The sequence below is a fragment of the Ixodes scapularis genome, unplaced genomic scaffold (genome assembly GCF_016920785.2).
Source record: "Ixodes scapularis isolate PalLabHiFi unplaced genomic scaffold, ASM1692078v2 PGA_scaffold4__175_contigs__length_147842914, whole genome shotgun sequence".
NCBI classification, from domain to species: domain Eukaryota; kingdom Metazoa; phylum Arthropoda; class Arachnida; order Ixodida; family Ixodidae; genus Ixodes; species Ixodes scapularis.
This window is the reverse complement of record NW_024609879.1, coordinates 34,771,913-34,793,308: the sequence shown is the minus strand read 5'-3', so window position 1 is coordinate 34,793,308 and position 21,396 is coordinate 34,771,913. Positions and strand designations below refer to the sequence as shown.

At 47.3% G+C, this 21,396-nt stretch overlaps 1 protein-coding gene across 5 annotated transcripts; it reads right to left on the bottom strand.

The window, feature by feature from the left end:
• Positions 1-13,055: 13,055 nt before the first annotated feature.
• Positions 13,056-20,536, bottom strand: LOC115331645. Of its 5 annotated transcripts, XR_006078230.1 has the most exons (7): positions 20,310-20,536; positions 19,342-19,449; positions 17,544-17,602; positions 16,923-16,995; positions 15,895-15,996; positions 13,557-13,678; positions 13,058-13,171 (listed from the first exon to the last, which is right to left on the bottom strand). XR_006078230.1 is itself a non-coding variant. In XM_042293238.1 (5 exons), the coding sequence occupies exons 1-4, from the start codon at positions 17,713-17,715 to the stop codon at positions 13,594-13,596; spliced, it is 249 nt and encodes an 82-aa protein (XP_042149172.1). In that variant the 5' UTR covers positions 17,716-18,008; the 3' UTR covers positions 13,056-13,171; positions 13,557-13,593. The 5 variants fall into 5 exon arrangements, 2 of the variants coding, with proteins under 2 accessions (XP_042149172.1, XP_042149171.1); XR_005717143.3 differs by lacking the exon at positions 19,342-19,449 and having other exon boundaries at positions 13,061-13,171; XM_042293238.1 differs by lacking the exons at positions 15,895-15,996; positions 19,342-19,449; positions 20,310-20,536 and adding an exon at positions 17,684-18,008 and having other exon boundaries at positions 13,056-13,171.
• Positions 20,537-21,396: the final 860 nt, after the last annotated feature.

Below are 21,396 nucleotides of genomic sequence, written 5' to 3'. Positions count from 1 at the left end.
TTTGGCCGCTGGTGGATTGTCGAGGATATCCCGTATCTCGTTGGCGTAGCGGCTGTCCAAGTCGGCGACGACGTAATCGTAGCGCGTTCGGTCTTGGGTGATACGCGCCAGGGAGAACTGCGCCTCGACTTGTGCGAACCATACCTCAGGCGAGTCCACCCAAAACGGCGGAAGTTTAACGGCTACACGGCAGACGCCAAGTGAAGCAGCGTCCGAGATGACAGCTGCAGGGGTTCCGCCGCCTGTTGCGGTGCCGGTAAGAACGGGTGGTGTTGTGTTCGTTTTCCGGGTCACCAGATGTGGGATGCTGCGTCGTGGTGACGAGCGAATCCCAACATAGAAAGGGAAGGGCGGTTTTATTGCCTCGGCGGCGCCGGTCAACGGACGTTCCTGTGTCCCGCGTGACTGTGTCACGCGCGGCAGTGCTCGCCAGAAGCAGACGACGACGAGGTTGTAGTGCCAAAATGTTGGTGATTGTGCGTCGCCACAAAACGATTAATAAACGACTGATGCAGCACTTGGAAAAACACTGCATCCTGGATGAATACCAGCGCGGTTTCGGCTCGTCCCGCTCGAAACAGGATCAATTGGTTCAATTGGGGACAACTGTACGACAGGTTTTTGTCAATAGACAGCCCTGACTCTGTGTTTTTCGGTCTCGAAAAAGCATACGATACTCCCTGGCGGGTATGGACGTTTGAGGGACTTAATTGACATTGGTATCCAGGGCCGCATGTTCCTTGCCATGGAGAGCTATTTAGGTAGACGCACCTTCCGAGTAAAGCTCGGGTCTGTACACTCACGATGGCTTGTACAGGAAAATGGTGTTTCACAGGGCCGTATCCTATGTTTTACTCTGTTTGATATCAACATCAATTCTATCGCGCGTGTCACACCACCATCAGTTCAATATTCGCAGTATGTAGATGACCTCCAGGTCGCCTCTTCCCTCCTGTAATCTTTCAATCTGCGAACGCCGTGTTCAACTCACTATTAAAAATGTAACATGGTGGGCTGTGAATAAAGGATTTAAGTCCTACATGAAGAAGACTGCTTGTGTTTGTTTCTCACGAAAACGTGTTGTGATCCCGACTACTTCGTTGACCATATGCAATGCACCAGTACAGATAAAAACGGATTATAAGTTTCTAGGGCTTATATTCTACTCTATGCTCTCTCTCAGCCAACATATCAAAACCCGAAAAGAAAATAGCCATAAATCCCTTAATATTCCGAGAGTTCTCTCCCACATGACTTGGGGTTCCGATCGACGGTGTCTTCTAAGAATCTATTGGTATATTTTGCGGTCGCTCCTAGATTACGAATGTTTGGTTTACGGATCAGCGAGTGCAGCAACACTGGAAATGTTGGATCCAATCCATCATGCAAAGATCCGACTTGCCACTGGTGTGTTTCGTACATTCCCAGTGCTGAGCCTCTGCTGAAGCTAATGGAATGTCTCTAGAGAAAAGGCGACATGTCCTAGGTCTAATGTATTCCCTTAGAATACGGTCTGTATTACAACTTCCGCATCGGCAACTAGTCGGGGACACACATTTTGAACGAACCTTCGAAAGTAAGCCCACTGTTAAGCCTCCCTTTTCATTCCGGAACAAGACCGCGGCTGTTTTGGATAGGATTCAGATGAACCCACCTGTTTCTCAGCTTTTGGGAACAGTCGCACCAAGGGAAAATAGTCTCCTCATACCAAACTTGTCACTCACCAAGTACACTAAAGAAAATGCCACACCAGAAGTCTTAGAACAGGAATTCTTTCAGCTACAAAATGAATAAAAAGACTTCACCAGCTTATATACTGACGGCTCAAACCCCGACTCCTCCGTCGGCTGTTCAGTGTTTAGATCATCACTTAAATGTGTGCGGAGGGTTAATTCCTGTGCAAGTATCTTGACTGTCGAGGTATATTGTTCACTATTGGCCACAGACTATTTTATCAAAAGTAGGCATCCATTCTCTGTAGTTTACACCGATTCACTAAGTGCTCTTCGAGCACTCAGATCTCCTGAGATACGAAAAACCTCTTTAATAACTCAGCTACAAAATAAAGTGGTTGCTGCGGCAAAGGGCAACAAATTGCAGATAGTCTTGCTGGTTGCATGGTCACGTGGGTATACCCGGCAAGCAAGCTGATAATCATGCCGCTTCCACATGTGCTATAAGGAAGGTTGGTATTCAGGACATACCCTACCAAGACTACAAAGCGACCACAAGGAAAATTATCAAGTGTAAATAGCAAGAGAAATGATCCCGCGAAACCAAAACAAACTTCATGTTGTGAAGCCAATGATACAGGGGAGGGCGAGTGCCCGTCACAGGGACCGTTTTTCTTTGGGCAGTCCTTTGTCGCTTGAGACATTTAACATTTAACACTTAAGACATTTAACATTTAACACATTTAACACTGAACAGTGTTCGCATGCAGGTGAATCCTCTCTGCTTTGCAGAGAGGATTCACCTGCATGCGAACACTGTTCAGAACTATTAACTGTAGTGCATATCCTTCTTGAGTGCCCCGCATATCCCAGATACCGCCAATTCTACTTTGCCCAGTTTTATTCAGCACAGATACCTTTACACCGTGCTCTTCTGCTTGGAGATTAACCTTTGATAGATCATACAATTTTTTTTTTGCTATCCTAGAAAGCATTAGACTTTTACGTCGACTTCAAACTTGCTTTGCCATTTTTTTAATTTTTCATCCACACTATTTATACACATATTCATACCCATCCTTTCATCTTATCAGTGACCACTAGAGCCCTCTTTCCTCTCTAGAAAACATTTCATAAAATAGTCACAAATTTCGGCGCTCTATAGCCTTAGACGCTTTCGCGCCAATAAAACAAAATCAACTCAACTCAACCGAGGGCCTACACCTGGAATACGGACTGCTGCCAACCAAGGCCAAGCAGCCAACAAGGCCGACAATGTACCACCAGTCGTTGCAGACCCCAACCGCCGCCCTCGTCGTCTACCTGGCCGTCGCCCAGCGAACCCCGACGACCTTCCATGGCGAGACCGAGGAGGACGTGGAGGACTGGCTTCTGTAATATGAACGTGTAGCCCGCCATAATGGATGGACCACTGAGCAGCACCTACAACACCTTTACTTCTCTTTGGAGGGTACCGCGATGGTTCGAGAACCACGAGGCGTCACTTGCGCCTTGGGACACCTGTATCGCCGGCCTGAAGGAAACATTCACGAACCAGACACCACGAGACCGAGCGGAAAACCTCCTGCAAATACGGACTCAAGGACTCAACGAAACACCCACCAGCTTCGTTGAAGACGTCCTCCGCCTGAGCAGCCGCGCCGACCCTCAGTCCACCGAGGAGAAGAAGCCGCGCGTCCTGATGAGAAGAGAAGTGTGAAGAGTTACACCTTCGGTGGGCATTGTTTGGAACCCACCAAGTACTGTCAATGAATTTGTTGCCGAAGGAACTAACATCAAGGGTGCCCTGTCGACCCAAGCCAGCCACTACAACCGACTCGACAGCACGCCTGTAGCATCGACGCTGATATCTTCCCGAATCGACGAGGGCGGCATCAGGGCTGAGAACCTTCGAGAAATTGTCCGCGACATCGTCCGGGAAGAGCTCTGGAAAATTCTAGCCGACGCTGATCGCCCCGCCTCGATATCCATCGCCGAGGTCGTGCCTGAAGAAGTGCACAGAGCCATCCAACCAGAGGCTCCCATCAGCGTGGCAGTACCCGAAGAACCCACACTAACTTACGCCGCAGTGGCCCGATAGCCACCGCCTCCTCCTCGCGCCTTAGTCACGCTGCCCCGACTTCAGTCTTCTGCGCCGCAGCACGACCGACGCCACGACGACGAGGTCCAGTACGCCTGCTAGGAGCCCCGGGCACCTCGGGAGACCCAAGTGTGGCGAACGCCCGACGAACGCTCTCTGTGCTTCCATTGCGGGGAACCAGACCACACCTACCGCCGATGCCCATACCGATGACTCGGGCTGCCCGGGTTTCACCCGTAGAATTCACGGCCCCGTTATGGTGAACGCCATCGAGAGATCCCGGAGTACTTGCGACAACCTCAGTCCCCCAAGCCTGCATCCCGCCGACAGTTTCGGTCGCCGTCGCCACGACGTCCAGCTTCGCCGATGCACCGACCCCGACGTGAAAACCTGTCGCCCCTCGCTCCTCACTGGAGAAACTAGGAGCGGCAACCAATGGAGGTAGAGTTGCCGAAGACGGCCGAAGTAAAGAGCCTCGAAGAACGCCGAAGCGCTCTCCCTCTTTTGACGGCACGCATCGCAACGACACCCCTGCAACGGTGTCCAACAACCTTAGCGTCGTCATCGATGGCCACGACGCATCAGCAACCGTGGACACCGAAACAGACTACTCAGTCTTGTGTTGGAGGCTCTCCCGCCGCCTTCGAAAAGTCATGACGCCGTGGGATCGACCTCAAATACGAACCGCCGGAGGAGACCTCATTACACCAATCGGAAGATGTACAGCTCCCGTCCAGATCCACGGTGAGACGTGCCCTGTGAAGTTCGTCATTCTGCAAAACTGTGCGAGGGATGTCATCCTTGAAATGGACTTGATAGAACTCAGAGCAAACCAGTTGTCGCTGCGAAAGCCTGTTCTGTCACCGGAGGAGACCAACACGACGTCAACCGCTGTCCGAGTTATAGCCGATCATGTAAACCTGCCGCCGCGGTCGAGTGTTTTCGTCACCGTCATAAAAAACGCAACAATGCACGGTGAAGCTCTTCTGGAAGGCAGCGTCCAACCGCTCCTTGAAAAAGGAACTGGCGTCGCACGAGGCGTAAAGGATCTCCAAGGAGGACGTACAACCATTCTCGTGACGAACTATCGAAAGGAGCCGCAGCCCCTAGCGAAGAGTACCACCGTGGGCCACGTAAAATTGCTTCAGGCACCAGCCGCGGTCACCGGAATCTCCGAGGAAACCTCGTCGTCACAACAGAAGAACACGTCGCCGCAGCAGCTCGACATCCACTCCGAGCTCCCAGCTCCTAACCGCCGGCAACTGGTTGATCTCCTCGCCGAATACAGTGACTGTTTTGCCACGTCGTCGAAAGTTCACCAAACACCAATAGCGAAACATCGCTTTATTACCGACGACGACGCGCTCCCTGTACACCAGTCGCCGTATCAAGTCTCCTTAAGAGGTAGTTGATTCAATATCATGTCCAGCAAATACTGGACGACGACATCATTCAACTTCGAGGAGTCCGTCGGCGTCCAAAATTGTCCTTGTAAAGAAGAAGGACGGAACCTTGAGGTTCTGCGTAGACTATCGTCGACTGAACGCTGTGACTGAGCAGAACGTCTATCCGCATCCCGCATAGACGATACGTTAGACCGACTGAGCCACTCCCGGAATTTTTTGTCGATGGACCTCAAGAGTGTTTACTGGCACATTAAAGTCGACTAACGGTGACCGCGAGAGAACTGCGTTCGTCACTCCCGACGGTCTGTACGAATTCAAAGTGAAGCCGTTCGAACTTTGTACAGCACCAGCAACCTTCCAGCGTGTCATGGACACCGTGCGCGATTTCGGCGAACACCTGAGACGACTTCGAGCCGTGCTTTAAGCCATCAAGACCGCCGGCTTGTCACGCAAGCCAACAAAGTGTCAGTTCGCCAATAGTGAAGTAAAGTTCTCTGGCCACGTCATGAACAAGAAAGGTGTTCTTCCTGCCCCTGAGAAGACCCACGCCGTAGCTGCATTTACGCCGCCGTGGGATAAAAAGGCCGTGAGAAAATTCCTCGCACTCTGCGCCTACACTGTAAAAAATGTATGTAATACAACAGAAAATATCCAGAAAGTTTCGGTAAAAATACCAAATCGGTTCCGTTAAGCTAAACTACAGGCACAAGGGTTTGGATTTGGGCTAGTTGGTTGAACATGTTTAGGGGTTAAAAGCGCTAAAAACGACGGACGAGTAGGTGAGACACACACCACAGAGCGCTACTTGCAACTGGTTTATTATTGGAAAATTACACGTACCGCGAAACCAACAAGACACACATCCGATTCAGTTCCAACCGTAGCTAATCACAATTCTTACTCTTACACCATGCATGATCGTAAAAACGATAACTCTGATTCAAACAGGGTTATCGATGGGGCACTTACACACGTATCCTCGTCACACTCGGAAATAAAAAAACGCTTCCGTTATCTCCCTTGTCTTTCTATTTTTTTTTTTGTTTCGTGCCAAGATGACGGTGTTGTCTAAATAGGGTAAACACTCACACCTACTGCAATGTACTGCGAGATTGCCAGAGGGGGCTGACCTCAATGACAGGGCATGTTCCCTCAGTCTTTCGTTCACGCATCGCCCCGACTGCCCCACGTATACCCTCCCACAAGACAGAGGAATTCTGTACACTACCCCCACTCTGCATCCTACGTATTTTGTTGCGTGCTTTTTCTGACAAATATCCAACCGTGTGTCACCCCGTTCCACCCTCCCACATAGCTTGCTTAATTTCTGTGGAGCTGAAAGGAGAACCGAGATGCCATGCTTTTCCCCTACCTTTTTGATGTTATGGCAAACGTTATGTATATACGGTATCACCACTGGTCTTTTTTCTGGCTTGCCTCTCTCTTCCCTCTTCCCTCCTCCACGAAACTTTTTTAGCAATCCCTCTACCAACCCCTTAATAATCTCACAGGGAAAGCCTCCCTCCTCTAGCCTCCTCACTTGTAACCCGAAGCTTCCGGCTACGCTGTGCTGACAGGACTTCGTTAAGGCCGCGTTCAGGCAGGTTGTGGCGATCCCCCTCTTGATAATCTTGGAGTGGTTCGAGTCATAGGGCAAAACACCTTTTTTCGCCCTAGGACAGTAAGTTGGCCCTTCTCCCGTCGCATGTATGTTGGACTTACTGTCCTAGGGCGAAAAAAGGTGTTTTGCCCTATGACTCGAACCACTCCAAGATTATCAAGAGGGGGATCGCCACAACCTGCCTGAACGCGGCCTTAACGAAGTCCTGTCAGCACAGCGTAGCCGGAAGCTTCGGGTTACAAGTGAGGAGGCTAGAGGAGGGAGGCTTTCCCTGTGAGATTATTAAGGGGGTGGTAGAGGGATTGCTAAAAAAGTTTCGTGGAGGAGGGAAGAGGGAAGAGAGAGGCAAGCCAGAAAAAAGACCAGTGGTGATACCGTATATACATAACGTTTGCCATAACATCAAAAAGGTAGGGGAAAAGCATGGCATTTCGGTTCTCCTTTCAGCTCCACAGAAATTAAGCAAGCTATGTGGGAGGGTGGAACGGGGTGACACACGGTTGGATATTTGTCAGAAAAAGCACGCAACAAAATACGTAGGATGCAGAGTGGGGGTAGTGTACAGAATTCCTCTGTCTTGTGGGAGGGTATACGTGGGGCAGTCGGGGCGATGCGTGAACGAAAGACTGAGGGAACATGCCCTGTCATTGAGGTCAGCCCCCTCTGGCAATCTCGCAGTACATTGCAGTAGGTGTGAGTGTTTACCCTATTTAGACAACACCGTCATCTTGGCACGAAACAAAAATAGAAAGACAAGGGAGATAACGGAAGCGTTTTTTATTTCCGAGTGTGACGAGGGCACGTGTGTAAGTGCCCCATCGATAACCCTGTTTGAATCAGAGTTATCGTTTTTACGATCATGCATGGTGTAAGAGTAAGAATTGTGATTAGCTACGGTTGGAACTGAATCGGATGTGTGTCTTGTTGGTTTCGCGGTACGTGTAATTTTCCAATATTAAACCAGTTGCAAGTAGCGCTCTGTGGTGTGTGTCTCTCCTACTCGTCCGTCGTTTTTAGCGCTTTTAACCCCTAAACAAATACAGGCACACTTCTCTGTGAAAAAACAGAGATTACATTATTTATAAGAAACAGATTGATTTGGTAAAAAAATAGTCCATAGAAACTGAAATTCTCGGTAAAAAAACAAGACTTTACGTTATTCTCATAAACGTAGTTGTAGGGTAACAAAACAGTCAGTTAAAACTTACTTTCTGTAAGAAAACAGTTTCTGTTATTCCTTGACCACATCGCTTTTTGATAGTAAATAGGAAGCAAACTACTTGCCAGTAATGAGCCAGTAATTGTTGTATTGAGTCTAATTACTTGTTGAAATAAATGTAATCAGCTCACCTTTAAAATAATGATTTAAGGGTAAAGGTGTCAATTGAAAACTTGTAGAGGGCCTTAAGGTGGAGGGTTTTGCAACGTGGTGCGCTTTGTGTACCCTTTCTATCCAGCTTTCAAAAAACGGCCGCACCACCTGATTACACCCCCTCGTATATTACTCACTCGCGGAGAGCAATGTCAATGATCAGAGGCAGGCAATTGATTGGTATGGCGAGCACGTAGCCTCCACTGCACCGTCAATTTAGGGGAGGGGGAGCGGAGGCCTTGGCCCCGACCGTGAGCAGCGCCATGGACGAATTATGTACCTCGGCTGCAACGTTGCCTGGGTGATAGCTCTGGGTGATAGTTCAGCGCGCGAATAAACCCTATTTGCATGCATTCGAAGAAAGGCAAGCAAATATGATAGGAGAGGTGGGGTTGAAACTGCAGCGCTGTTTGGCAGGCGCGCCGGTTCTGGTTCAGGTTCGCCGCGGCCCGATACAAGGAGACATCCTTTTTCAAACTGACTGGCGCCGTCGCGTGTAACATAAAAAAAAGCTCCTAGTTTTCGTTTATTTATTTATTTATTGTGAATTTGGCTTTTTTTTATTCATTTTTATTTGAGAATGAAATTTTCGGTTTTCATCGGCAAATATTTTTAGAGATCAAAGCTTACCACTTCTTTTTTTTTTGGAGGGGTGAATGTTCCATATTTTTTAATCAGGTTTGGCCAAAATAGAGTACATCAGACGCAGATCTCAATCAATCAACCCGTGGCAGCACTTGTAAAGTTATGTTTAGTCGGGACGATTTTAATCTCGAAATTTTAAAAAATTTTAAATCTCGAAATTCTCATGTATAATTCTTGGCGCGCTTTTTAGTCCGTCATATTTATGGAATTATCAAGGCTGCTTCCCTCTAATCAGAGAAATACTTGAAAGAGAGTGTTGAAACAGCTTTGGGCTTCTTTGTGGAAGCCGTGTACAGTACAAACAGGATGACTCCCCTCCCCCACAAAAGAAAACAAAAGTAAAATAAAACGGCCTGAAAAACAAAATTGGAAGGCCTGTTATGTTATCCCTAAGACGACTTGAAGGCGAAAGCCCGGGTGGTGGTGCATTAAAGACAGACGCATGATTTACATTGTTTCACGTACTGTTTCTTTTTAGATTCTCTTTTTTCACGACCTCGAGGGCGATTTTAGAGGTACGGAAACAAAAATTGAAATATTCAGATTTCGTTCGTAAATGAGTCAATCATGACGGATAATAACCGTAAATGATAATCGCACGTTTGTATTTTGAACGACTGGTTATATTTTTCGTTCCAAACGGTGCACTCGAGCAAGCGCTCGAAGAGAAGCGAACGGAGAGCGCGATGCGTCATGGGATATCCGGCGCAAACAAAAACAGAAAGAAAAGATTCCCCGCATACGTGACGTAGCAAGGCTGGCGTGGTTATGAGCTTTGCCCTTGGTGGCGTTGTCAGCGTTGTGGTGGTGTCAATAGCGTCAGCGCGTTACAACCGAGCCGTTCGAAGTACCCGTGGGGTGACGAGCGTGCGGCTGGCCCAAGGAGCACGTAGCTCCCATAACACTGTCAGCTTAGGGCTGAACGTGGTGGGAAAAGCAACTTTTTCCGAGTTTTGAGGGGCGGGCTTGCACATGACGTCACTTCCGATGCCCTCCAGAGAAAAGGGGAAGAAGGAGCTTCCCTCTTATCAGGATCCTCCTTTGTGCCTCCCGGATTTGTAGAGGCGTCGCTATTCTCCCCCCAGAAGATTATAGGAGATTAATCTGTCAACCAAAATTCTTACAAAAGCAGCTTCCCTCTACTCCTTTTACTTGGTGTTCAAAAGTATGCGATGTGACGTCAATGCAAGGAGCCTAGAGGGAGAATGGCTGTTTCCGGTTGCATGAACGAGGGTCCGAGAAAGAGGGAAGTCCTTCCTTTCCACCTTCTTGGACCATTCGCTGAAATGCGCGATTTGTGGGTTCAGGAAGAAAGCTAAGAATTGAAACGTTGAAATGTCAAAGAGTGGCGCTGCTCCGAAGGAATCTGCTACGTCTCGACTACGTAGCAGATTCCACAACGTTGCTAGACTACCTCCCAAATAGGCTCCGCATGCAGCCAACAGGTGCACACTGAAAGTCGTTTATTTAGCTTTAAAATTAGTTTTTTTTTCTCCTTTTCAACCGAAGACTGGTGTTTTTGAGGTTAGGGTGCAACATGCAACACATTAAAGCCAGGAAATGAGCGCTGAAATTTCGTTTCCCTACCCCTTTAAGGACGACCTCAAGAACTACGTCGAGAATGACGTCATAGAGGTGGACGTTAAAGACGACGTCTAAAACGACTTCTAGGACGACCTCGAGGGCGACCTCAAGGACGACGTCAAAGACGACGTCTAGGACGACATCTAGAACGATTTCTAGCACGATCTTCAGGACGACCTCAAGGACGGCGTCAATATCGACGTCCAGGACAAACTCTAGGATGACGTCAAGGTCGTCAGGTCCTTCGAAGAGGGTGCAAATGTGAAGGAGTGTGCGTGCAGAATATTTTTCATGCCTTTCGTGTGGACAGGTTTTCGCTCAACGACTTTCAAGGTTGACTGAACGATGAAACATATAAGGCTTTCGCCTTGATAAAAACACTCCAAGTCCGATCCTTACACGACGACAGCGAAATTGACGCACAACGACTGAATCACGAAGAGGAACGTAAATTGCATCCATGACAGACGCCAATACTCCCTAAAGAGCGCTGCCCTGTCCCAGAACAGAACACTTCGCGGTCACGTACGATGACAGATGCCCCCCTCCCTTTCCCCTTCTCTTCTTGGCGTTCCTTACTAGTCTAAGATGCTGACATTTTCCGGTGAAAACCGAATTTCCAAAAGTTAATTCGGCATACTTTTATCGGTGTTTATTGGTCAAAACGGAAAACGCCGAGCCTTACATATAAATAAACATCTGTGGATAAAATTGTATTAAGAGGCTAGGTAAACCGACGCCCTCGTGCCGAGAGACGCCGGAGCACGTGCACTTTGGAAATACACAAAAAACGATGATCGGGCGACAGGCGGTGAAATGACCAAGGTTTCATCAGTCCACACAAGGACCGGCTTGCTCCGCACCAGCGGGCCTGAAGGCACAGGCGGCGGAGATGACGAGCCGACAGCGCACGGCGCAGACAGGCAACCAGGTCGGGGCAAGCGCAGGAATCCAAAACTCCAAGCCCGACCGTGGCCGGGGATTGTGTGTGCGTGTTTGGGTGGGGGAGGGGGGGGGGGGGAGGAAGTGGTGTAAGAGCGCGTCTGCGCGTCTGGCGCGTTACAGCAAGGCTGTGTTCCTAAATATTACTCGAGCAGATCCGAATTACTTCGGCGGTTCATGTCACGCATGTCAAGCGACCACACCCCTAGAACAACCTAAAACGCCGAGTCAAATCAACTATGTTTGGAATGCGGCCCAACACTACTCAAGGCAGCCCAGTCTGTGCCGGTGGGTCCGTGGTTTATGAGCCTCTGTTTGACTCGCGCGCCCTGCGCAGGGAAGCAATCTGTCGGTGTTGCGTTGCCGCCTCAGGCACGTTGATATTTTTACTTAAACGGAGAAGTTCGGTTGATTGAGCTTCTGTTCTTAATTTAATTCAGGCTTCTTTCTATTCATGACGTGCGATGCTCATATGAGAATAAAACACCATGGCCTTCGGCACTGATCTTTAGGGCCATAAGCTCCATGGACAGACGACAGTGTCTCATTTGATCTCCGCTAGATGGAAGCAGGAGCGGCGAGAGTACTGCTGGCGGCGCGCGCGTGCGCAAATATAAGACCTTTTGAGCCTTCGTCGCGTGGGCGCTGCCATCTTGGAATGACGTGACGCGGCCGCCATAAGGTCGCTTGAACTCGTCGCTCCGCTGTCCCTTAGCTCCGCGCCTTGGCGAAAGCGTTGCGCTCGCGTTTTTCGTCGCGTTTCACTGCGTCTTTCGCATTATTGTAAATCACCGCCCGATACCCTATCGAAAAGACCACCAGGAAAATCCTGATGGTCTGATGGAGTCGTATCTTGGGACGTCTGATGGTTTGATGGTCTGTTGGCCTGATGGTCTATTGGCCTGATGGTTTGATGGTCTGTTGGCCTGATGGTTTGATGGTTTGATGGCTTGATGGTCTGTTGGTTTGGTCTGATGGTCGAATGACCTGTCGTATTTTGAGACGCCTATTTTTTTACGGTTTGATTATGGTGGTTTCATGGCTAATTTGAAACAGTTCGAGTTGGCCACAACTTAAAAAACACAACAATATGTGAATGCATAATCTGGAAACTTAATTATGCCATGCCTGGAGCATGACGAGGTGCATATCCCACTTAGAATTTAATTATATTGTCCACTGCACACTGGTAATCGCCAGCCCGACATTTGAGTGCGGCGAATGCAGCTACTAATAAGAATAAAGTCAAACAAGCTGCATTGCTTTGACGTTTTTATTATGAAGTTATGAAATCATACATTGTTTCGCTGGGCGGAATGGCTAGGTGGTACAGAAAAACCAGAAACATTTGAGGAAGTACTATTGTGACCAATATTAGTTGAAGCGCCATGACACATGGCGTGTGGTACTATCAGAGCCACCTGTCGGATTTTCAGTGAACCTTTGTGTTTGCTGAGGTTTAGGCAGGTTGCTTCTTGCACTCATTGTGCCACTATGAGCTGAAAATTGACACGGAACGGCACAGTGGTGCAACGAGCACAAGAAGTGATTTGTTTCTACCTCAACGCATACCAAGGTTTGCTGAACAATCTGAGAGACAACTCTCATCGCGTGCCACGTGCAGTGGCGTTTCAGCTCATATTGGCTGCGATAGTACATCTATTCCATTTCAATAGTATTGGCAATATATAAATTAAGCTAAATTAATATGAAGAAAAGGGTAAAAAGGCTGCAACATGGGGTGCAAGCGATGGCAGACCTGCAACAGCATGGGCAGTCCGTGGTCGGACCACGCATCGGGGGAGGACAGGCAGCAAAGGGATGAGCCTGGACATGTCAAGGGCAATTCAGAGATCAGCAATGAGTCCAAACACAGGACGACCATTGACATACGTAAACAGCAGAGTGGGCCTAGAGACGACTAAGGGGCAGTAAGAGTGACGTGCTTCATTGTAATTGTGTGACCATGCAACTTTTTGGAGAGTGAGCGAGCACGGCCTGATGGGATGGCAGTAGCGACCAGGCAACCCAAAGCCTTTTTCAAGTGGTCAGCTGATCAACAGACTTACTTTAAAGTTGTTTGCATAAACATTTAGATATATTAACCTCTAAATAATTTATCTATACCATCATTTAAAATAATTGCTTGTAAACTTGAGACCCAAAATAGTATATTACTTAATTAAGGAAGTTAGAGTATAGATGCACATACCTTTGTAGTGATTTCTCTTGAGATTGGACAGCTTTTCTTACAGGTACCGCCGTATGTTCTGGTGCCGGGCTGCCCTTTCAGCCTGGCGGTACCTTTCTCCCTCAGGTGTAGTCAAAAGCAGCCTGGAATATTGAAATTCCAGGGTAATTATTTTTTGCAGAGCTCAGACTTAAAACAATATAGAACGTCATAAATACAGGCTGGAGGGTCATAGTTTGAGAAGACCAAGGGTAAATTAGTCTCAAATAAAAGCAATTAAGTGGCAGCTGGCACCTAACAAACCTTCAACGTTTCTTAGTATTTACAGCGTTCAGAGATCACCATGAAAACAAAAGTACCGCAGTATCCTGATTTATGTTCCACTCCCAATAGAAAGCTCACCCTGGCTTCTGTTAGATTCTTTTAAGCACAAAACAGGTAGCCCATGTCTATAAATCTCACTGCTAGGCTAGTGACCTTCTAAGAAATAGGAGCTACAATTCTAGATAAGTAGACAATGTACGTTGGAAACTGCTTATACTTGGTTATCATCCCTCGCTGTGGTAACAGCTTAGACACACCACAGAATTAAAAAAATAGCATCATGAGCACCAGAAAGAACAATGCAGTTCTATATAAAAACAATCTTTCACATTCCTTGAAAGATCTTCCATTCATGGGCTGGCTCTAAATTTAAAGGTAATTAAACAGACTTTCAATGTGCACCTGGTGGAGGCCTCTGAAGCTTCGTTGGGAGGTAATCTAGCAATGTTGGGGATCTTGGACGTAGTCGTGACATGGCGAAAACCGCTATGTAGCTGCACTACACATCGGAGCAGCGCCACTGTTTGGAGGTATACTCAACTGTTGGAGTAATCTCGCCCTGAACGCGATGACCTTGACATTACTTATCTCACACATAGGCGCTTAGACGGCTTAGTCCGCTTTGGTCCACGTAAAGCCCACAGGTGTTTCAAATGGCTAGGCTGTAACACGTCTACACCACCACTATGCACCCGAACGGCACAGCTCGTAGCCACGCCAGCTTTGCCGGATAGCCCACGACACATCGAGCTCTCCGTTGACTTCTCTTCCAGCACTTGCTCGAGTTCGTTGCTTAGAACGAAAAATAAAATTATCTGTTCAAAATACAAATGTGCGATTATTTACGGTTATTATCTGTTATGATTGACTCATTCTTGGCGGGGTACCCCCATCACATGTCCAGGTGTTAGCAGACAACCTACTAGAGTAAAATCTCGGTGATACTAACTGGTACGAATTTCGGATTAAAACAAATTCCCAAATTCCCCGGCCGAAGTGCATTGTGTACGACGTGAAAATTTTTGGGTGTTCCGAATCCCTCTACGCGCTGCGACGGCTGATACGAATGTGTGCTCCACAACTGATAGTGGCAAGGAGGCCACGATCGGCGACTGTAAGCTTTCAAGGCTCCGGGCGGCTGATTGCCTGCTGCTGCCAGGGTTCAGCCGCACTTTACCCAAAAACTGGTGCTCAAAATTACATGCATGTTACAATCGGACCCAAAAACCAAAACTAAACAAAATGCTAAAAAAACTGTGCAAAGTGGCCAGCCCCATCACCATCAACACATGTTTCAAATCCAATCCAATCTGAATCCAAAATCGCTTTTTTGTTTTTGCGATCTCGTGGAATGGTGTTTCAGCCTTGGAAAAGCAAAACCGATCTTACTATAAGGTTACGTCTAAAAAACAAAGTAACTGCGTTGGCAAAAACAAAAAACCGAGTGATGTTGGTGGTGTCTTCGGTGTGGTCCACGGTGACATGCGAGCTTGGTTGGAAAGACAAAGAAACCGAATTTTTGCTTGCAAGTTTTTGATGTAGGGCTTCAACAGCACATAGTGTGGGCACTTTCCGAGTATGTGCATTTGATAAAATGTTTTCCACAAAGTGAATGTTGTTCAGCCGTCATTATTTTATCTGCGAACTAGAATCGACATTTATTTGCACAGTAGAATCGACATTAATTCATTTTTTCAACATTCGTGGGTTGATTATAACCGTGTGTTACTATCGGGGCGTGTTAGAATCGTGTAAATTGCATACAAGATATTTTCTCCCATAAATAAATGCACATTCATGCATTCCTTGTGTTTCAAAATATAAATTTTGTTTTGCTTTCGTTGATACGAATTTAGCATGAAATATTTTACGTGACTCCGCGAGATTCATATCAAGATTTTAAAAATGTTTGCTTAGTGAGAGAGCCTGCACCTTCCGCTGAGTGAGCGGGGCAAACGCCTTCTCTCGCCTCGCTGCCTTTGCCTTGTTGGAGAGGGTGCCGGTCACCGACCTCTCCAAACGCACTTCCACTCACCCTATGGAAGCAGCAGTGATCTTGCAAAACATAGAGTCGCACTCTGCTTTCCGCATGTTGCCCGCATTCCTGGTTGACGTGCACACCTTGCCCGACATGGATCTGTTATAGACAAAAGCGAGAAACAGCTTCACATATACCAGTCGTTGACGTAGAGTGGTACTGTATACTCCAAGATGCGTTGAAAATGCACTAAAATAAGTACATTAATGAAAATTAGGCCTTTAAGTTTAAGACAGCACTACACATGAATTCCTATCTTCATGGGCGTCTGCGAAGCTGATGGGCCTACAAAGCTTCATGGCATCTCCATGAAACAGCTACATAATCCCTTAGTTGCATCAGGTGAGCATGACAACAGAATGTTTTCCAGGCACTGGCTGTAACTACAATTAAGAGCCTGGCTACAATAATGTTTTATTGACTTCTTGTTGCAATCGATTCAATCTACTGTGCTTACATTATCTCAGGAGTGGCCAAAGCGAGGCTCGCGAGCCGCACGCGGCTCTTTGCGGGTCCAAGTGCAGCTCGCGGCTCCCTGGAAAACGAGTCCCATAGACGAAAAGGGTTCTAGAATTTAGAAAGAGCTACAAGTCTTGGCAGCCTGGCAACACACTACATATATACACCTGGAATGCTTTTTGCCACATAGATGCGTCGAGTGACCCTGTTTCCTTTATTGTTCTAGAAAGACTTTCAACCGTATACGCATAACAGTTGTCAGGGGCAGTGACTGGCTAGTGAATTGTGTATTAATTTTTGGTTAGCAGTGGAAAGGACCTTCTGATGCATAGTGTCATTTGTTGTTATCGCCCATTATACTTGTCCTCTATGGAAATAACTGTTCCCTCCATATTGTTTCTTGTTAAAAGTAGCCCCCTCCCCCTTTCTTTTCTCCAGCGACTCTAAACTTTCGTAGTTTTGTCTGCGGCTCTAACTCCATGTCACTCTGGCCACACCTGCACTATCCTAAACTCTTTTAATGTATATTATACACTGAATGAAAGTGAAAAGTTTTTCTATTTTACCATTCCTTCCTTTTCTGGAGGCCGATGCTAGGATCCACGATCTCATTCTTTGCAAGGATGTCCTCGTCAGCAACTGAAACAAACAATTTCACATTAAAGAGGTACAGAAACCAAATTCCAGCGCTCATTTTATCGCTTTAATGAGTTGCAGGTTGCAACATAACCTCAAAAATACCAGTCCTTTGCTGAAGGGCACAAGCAAACTAATTTTAAAGCTAATCAAACAATCTTTCAATGTGCACCTGGTGGATGCATGTGGAGCCTATTTGGGAGGTAATCTAGCAACATTGGGGAACTTGCTACGTAGTCATGACGTAGGAAGGACATTCCTCGGTCATTCTGCTCAGCAACAGAGCGCAGCCACAACAGTAAAGTAGAGAGCTCTTTGCCGTTTATGCCTTCTTTCTCAGCATATTGTTTCCACCCTTTATGAATGAATATCCTCTATGCAAGATATAAGCCATGTGTTGCATATGACATGTTCGGCTCTATCACCGCACAGCAAACTTCTTTCATATACTGCAGGTTCATTAAAAAAGTTACCTTTTTAATGCTAAAGCATGGGTTCTGTTAGTACGGTAAACATACGAGTACCCAGAGGTCAGGCCATAAATGACTCACGTGTTAGGCAGTAGGGCCCTACAGCACCTCCCGCATCAACAGCCGAGCCGCAGGTAGTCCTGCAATTGATAGAGCAGGGTAAGTCAGAGAAAGGTGTTTCTAGCAGCTCTGCCGGTGTGCCCCCTAGCACCATTACTCACGCACATTGGGGTGTAGGCAGAAAGCATGGCATTCCTCATCAACAAATCATGACAACACATTGTTGCCGGCATCAAACTGGATCCCTGTGTTATTTTTTTTTTTGTGATTTAGTTGATTTTTTGTCTTCCTTGTCACTCCCGACTGCTTTACTGGCCTTTGTGAAATAAAGAAGGCTTGGTAAACTGCAAAGCCTTGACTGAGTGGTGAAACAGAGCAATCCCAAGGAAGTATAAATGTTAAGGACTCGACATGACATTACGCAGTGTTGGGATTCCCAAGCTGCTTTCCACACTCACATTTTGTGCACGACGAGCTCTCTTTCTGCATCAGTTGGATTGGTCAGTTGTGTGCCCGTTTCGGTCGCTGCTAGCCATATGTGGCTGGCGCTGCTTTTGAGAGCCTTGCAACATCGTCACTTTCAGCTTTTGTCCTGACATAAACCGAATCTAAAAATTTAATTAGCGCTAAGATTTAGCTTTTGGACACTCCCAGAAAAAATAGGCTGTACCATATTACATAGACAGGTAATGATATTCTGGTGACAAAATTTACACAAAATCTGCTTTGCGTTAGAGGGCACAAGGGCTGACGTTCCTGGGAGGAGCAGCTTTGTGTGAACTTGCAGATGCTTCAGCTGCCTGTTTGCGCCTGGCCAGTTCAGTTGCCATTTCCTCTTGGGTTTCTTGTAGGTACAGTCGGGGACAAAAGTCTCGAGGTCACGCAAGCTGCGACTGAAACGCATTCCTCTGCCATCTGCCGGCGGGTCGCCTGGTTTCGAGATCACAGAAGGGCGCACGTGCGTCCTATTGTACCTGCCAACGTGTGCGCTTTCCCGCTCTGCTGCGGCGCGGCGCCTAACTCGGAATCGGGCGCGTGGTACCACTTCGGAGATAGTGCTTACTGACATGGCACCTATAAAGCAAGAAGTCAAGGCAGCTCAATTAAGCGATAAGCTGAACTGGTTATAAAGCAAGGTGCGCTGACACGACGAAATGCGGCGCAATGCCCCAGGCGGTATCTCGAGTTTTGGAATGTATAGCAGACGCTCGTCAGCCGCCAGCGCTATCTCCGAGGCAGTACCACGTGCCCGATTCCTAGTTAGGTGCTGTGCCGCAGAAGAGCAGGAAACGCACATGTTTGCAGGCAGAGTAGGACGCGCATGCACTTTTGTGTGATCTCGAATCCAGGCGACCCGCCGGCAGGTGGCAGAGCAATGGGTTTCAGCCGCAGCTAGCACGTCCTGGGGACTTTTGTCCCCGACTGTACATTTGTGATCATGAATAAATAAATTGGTCAGGAAGCAATGGCAGCTGATGCAACATCAATGCAAGCCATGTATTATATGACTCGCATGAATTGACATTGAATCAGCCACGATTGTGCGCCTAAGTTTGTGCTGCGGAGCGCAAGAGTTTGGCGCTCTGTTCATTAAATGGACAGAAGCGCCACCAAAGGACTGACACTCAAGCGTGCTCTTTTTGCACCGAGTATTTCTCGAAGTGCAAGTCATTTCTTCGCGCTGACAGAAACGTCGCCGAGACGAGGAGTGCAGTGGATCGCTGCCTCATTTCAGTTGAAGAATGCTTAACCCAGCGAGTAAAATGATTTGATTTCAAAGCCAGGACCATTACGGAAAAGGCTTGTTCCCGAATCTCACCTGAAAACGAATTACCCATCGAACAGTAGCGTTATGATGGTACAGCGACAGAAACGCTGTCGAGATGAGAGGACAGTCCGATCGCTGCCCTTTGTAGAATGCACAGCCCTGCGAATAAAGATAGTTCGATTGGAAATCGAAAACGTTGCGGAAAAAGTTTGTCCATGCATCTCGCCTGAAAACTAATTAATGTGCTATTTATTGAACGGTGGTGTGCTAGTATTGGAGTAGCACATCGACGTGTTCCGTCTCGCGCTGGAAGACGGAAACCCAAGATATCTGACAAGTTTGAGAGTTTCTTGTTTTGACAAGCGAGTTCAAGAATGCTGTCTTTCATTTGAATCTAAACAGCATGCCTGGTCAATAAATAGATCGGTCAAAGTAACATTCACCATATCTGGTCGAAGCGAGTATTCAAACCTTTCACAAATATTAAAACATTCGTAAAAATTTCCTAACGTGGCCGCGCATTTCTTTTCTTTTTTTTTTTTTTTTTTTTTTGGGGGGGGGGGCTTTTATTTCACCATTTTACAGAGCCCTTAATTAATTTTATCTTCAAAATAAGTTTGGCATCCGCGAGATGCTGGGTTCGTCATAAAACTGTGGTCGGAAGTGGCTCATACAGCTCGCCGACAGCTTCGGTGTGTTGCGCTACTGTACGCTATGCTTCGTTTAGTTGCTGCGCTCGGAGTGTGAAACTCGGAACGGTGGAGTACGAGTAAATTAGCGCGGACTTAAGGCACAGGACCAATGGCGGCTTGTAGGGTGCCATATGATGTCACGTGCAAGGCAGTTCAGTCCACACGCTCAACTGAAGTATTAGCCCATGCATTCATCTGCCTAGCTTGGTGCCCCATCTAAGCAGTCTACAATATTCACTTTTAATTACAGTCGCAATAAAAAAGAAAGAAAGCGGCGATTGCTTGTGGCTACGTCGCACTTTGGGATGGTAAAAAATACATACTCACCCGTCAGTTCGAGGATCTCGGCGTCGTAATAGCCGCCTCGAGTGTTCGCGTGGCCGTCCCAAGACACCTTGTACGCCGTCCTACGCTCGAAGTCGACCACATTCGAAGGATTGCAGTTTTTAAATAAAGCCCTGTGGACGTCGCTTATTTCTCCGTTCTCGCAAAATCGAGTGAAACCTACCGAAATATCTAAAACCTCAAAAACACTCCACGAGGAAGGGTGAGGCTGCCGAGGCAACAAAGCGCACGAAACAACTGGATTTGGATTTGGATTCGAAGCTTTTGAAAACGCAGTTGCTCGAACGGATATAAGCGGCGAACGTCTTTCAAAATATAAAGTATACATTAAAATTAACGGATCGTCGAGTGTCGAACACTGCGTATGAACTTGAATGAGAACATTTTTGAGAGAAATCTGTCAAGTGTCAACACTGCGTGTAAAGAAATTGGCGCCGCAAGTAGCCGATGCGTCGGCAGTAGCCGATACATTAAAAACAAAGTCCTAATTTACGCGACCCTCGACAGTCCTCCGCCCGTGGCACAGGGGTAGCGCGTCGGCATACCGAAGGAGAGGTCGCTGGTTGCTCCTCTCCCGAGAGGAGCAGAGAGTTTTTTTTTTTTTTTTTTTTTTTTTTTTTTTTTTTTTTTTTTTTTTATATCTATGATGGTGGCGGTGGTGTTGAAAACTTTAATTCAGTCTAAAACCCCTGCGAAGCTGCTTCGTTAACGACCGCCTTGGTCCAAAAGGGTTCTAGTGCAGCTGAATACTGAATAATGCAGGTTTTTCTACCTTTCGTGTCGCCGGTTTTAGCACCTTTTGTGACTCGACGTGTTTCCGCTCAAGAGCTTTTAAGGTCGTCTGAACGACGAGACATATAAGGCCTTTCCTTAATAAAAAAAAATCACATCAACCCATTGACCACGCGGCTGCGGCCCATCATATATCATACGCGAGATTCAACGACAGCTTTTTTTATCGCGACATAGCCTCAAATCGCCTATTTTGTAGCGTGCAAAGTTGCGGAGCCTCCTCGACTTTGGGCCGCTCATTCAGCGAGGCGGTGGCGCATTCCTCCGACTATTTAAC

What these genes read in the sequence shown, in the direction of transcription:
- LOC115331645 (XM_042293237.1), bottom strand. Translation starts at nt 17,755, where the DNA reads ATGCCGGCAACAATGTGTTGTCATGATTTGTTGATGAGGAATGCCATG. An exon ending in CTTTCTGCCTACACCCCAAT is followed by an intron (nt 17,603 to 17,687) that starts GTGCGTGAGTAA and finishes TATCAATTGCAG; the next exon opens with GACTACCTGCGGCTCGGCTG. An exon ending in CTCCAGAAAAGGAAGGAATG is followed by an intron (nt 13,679 to 16,922) that starts GTAAAATAGAAA and finishes TCAATATTCCAG; the next exon opens with GCTGCTTTTGACTACACCTG.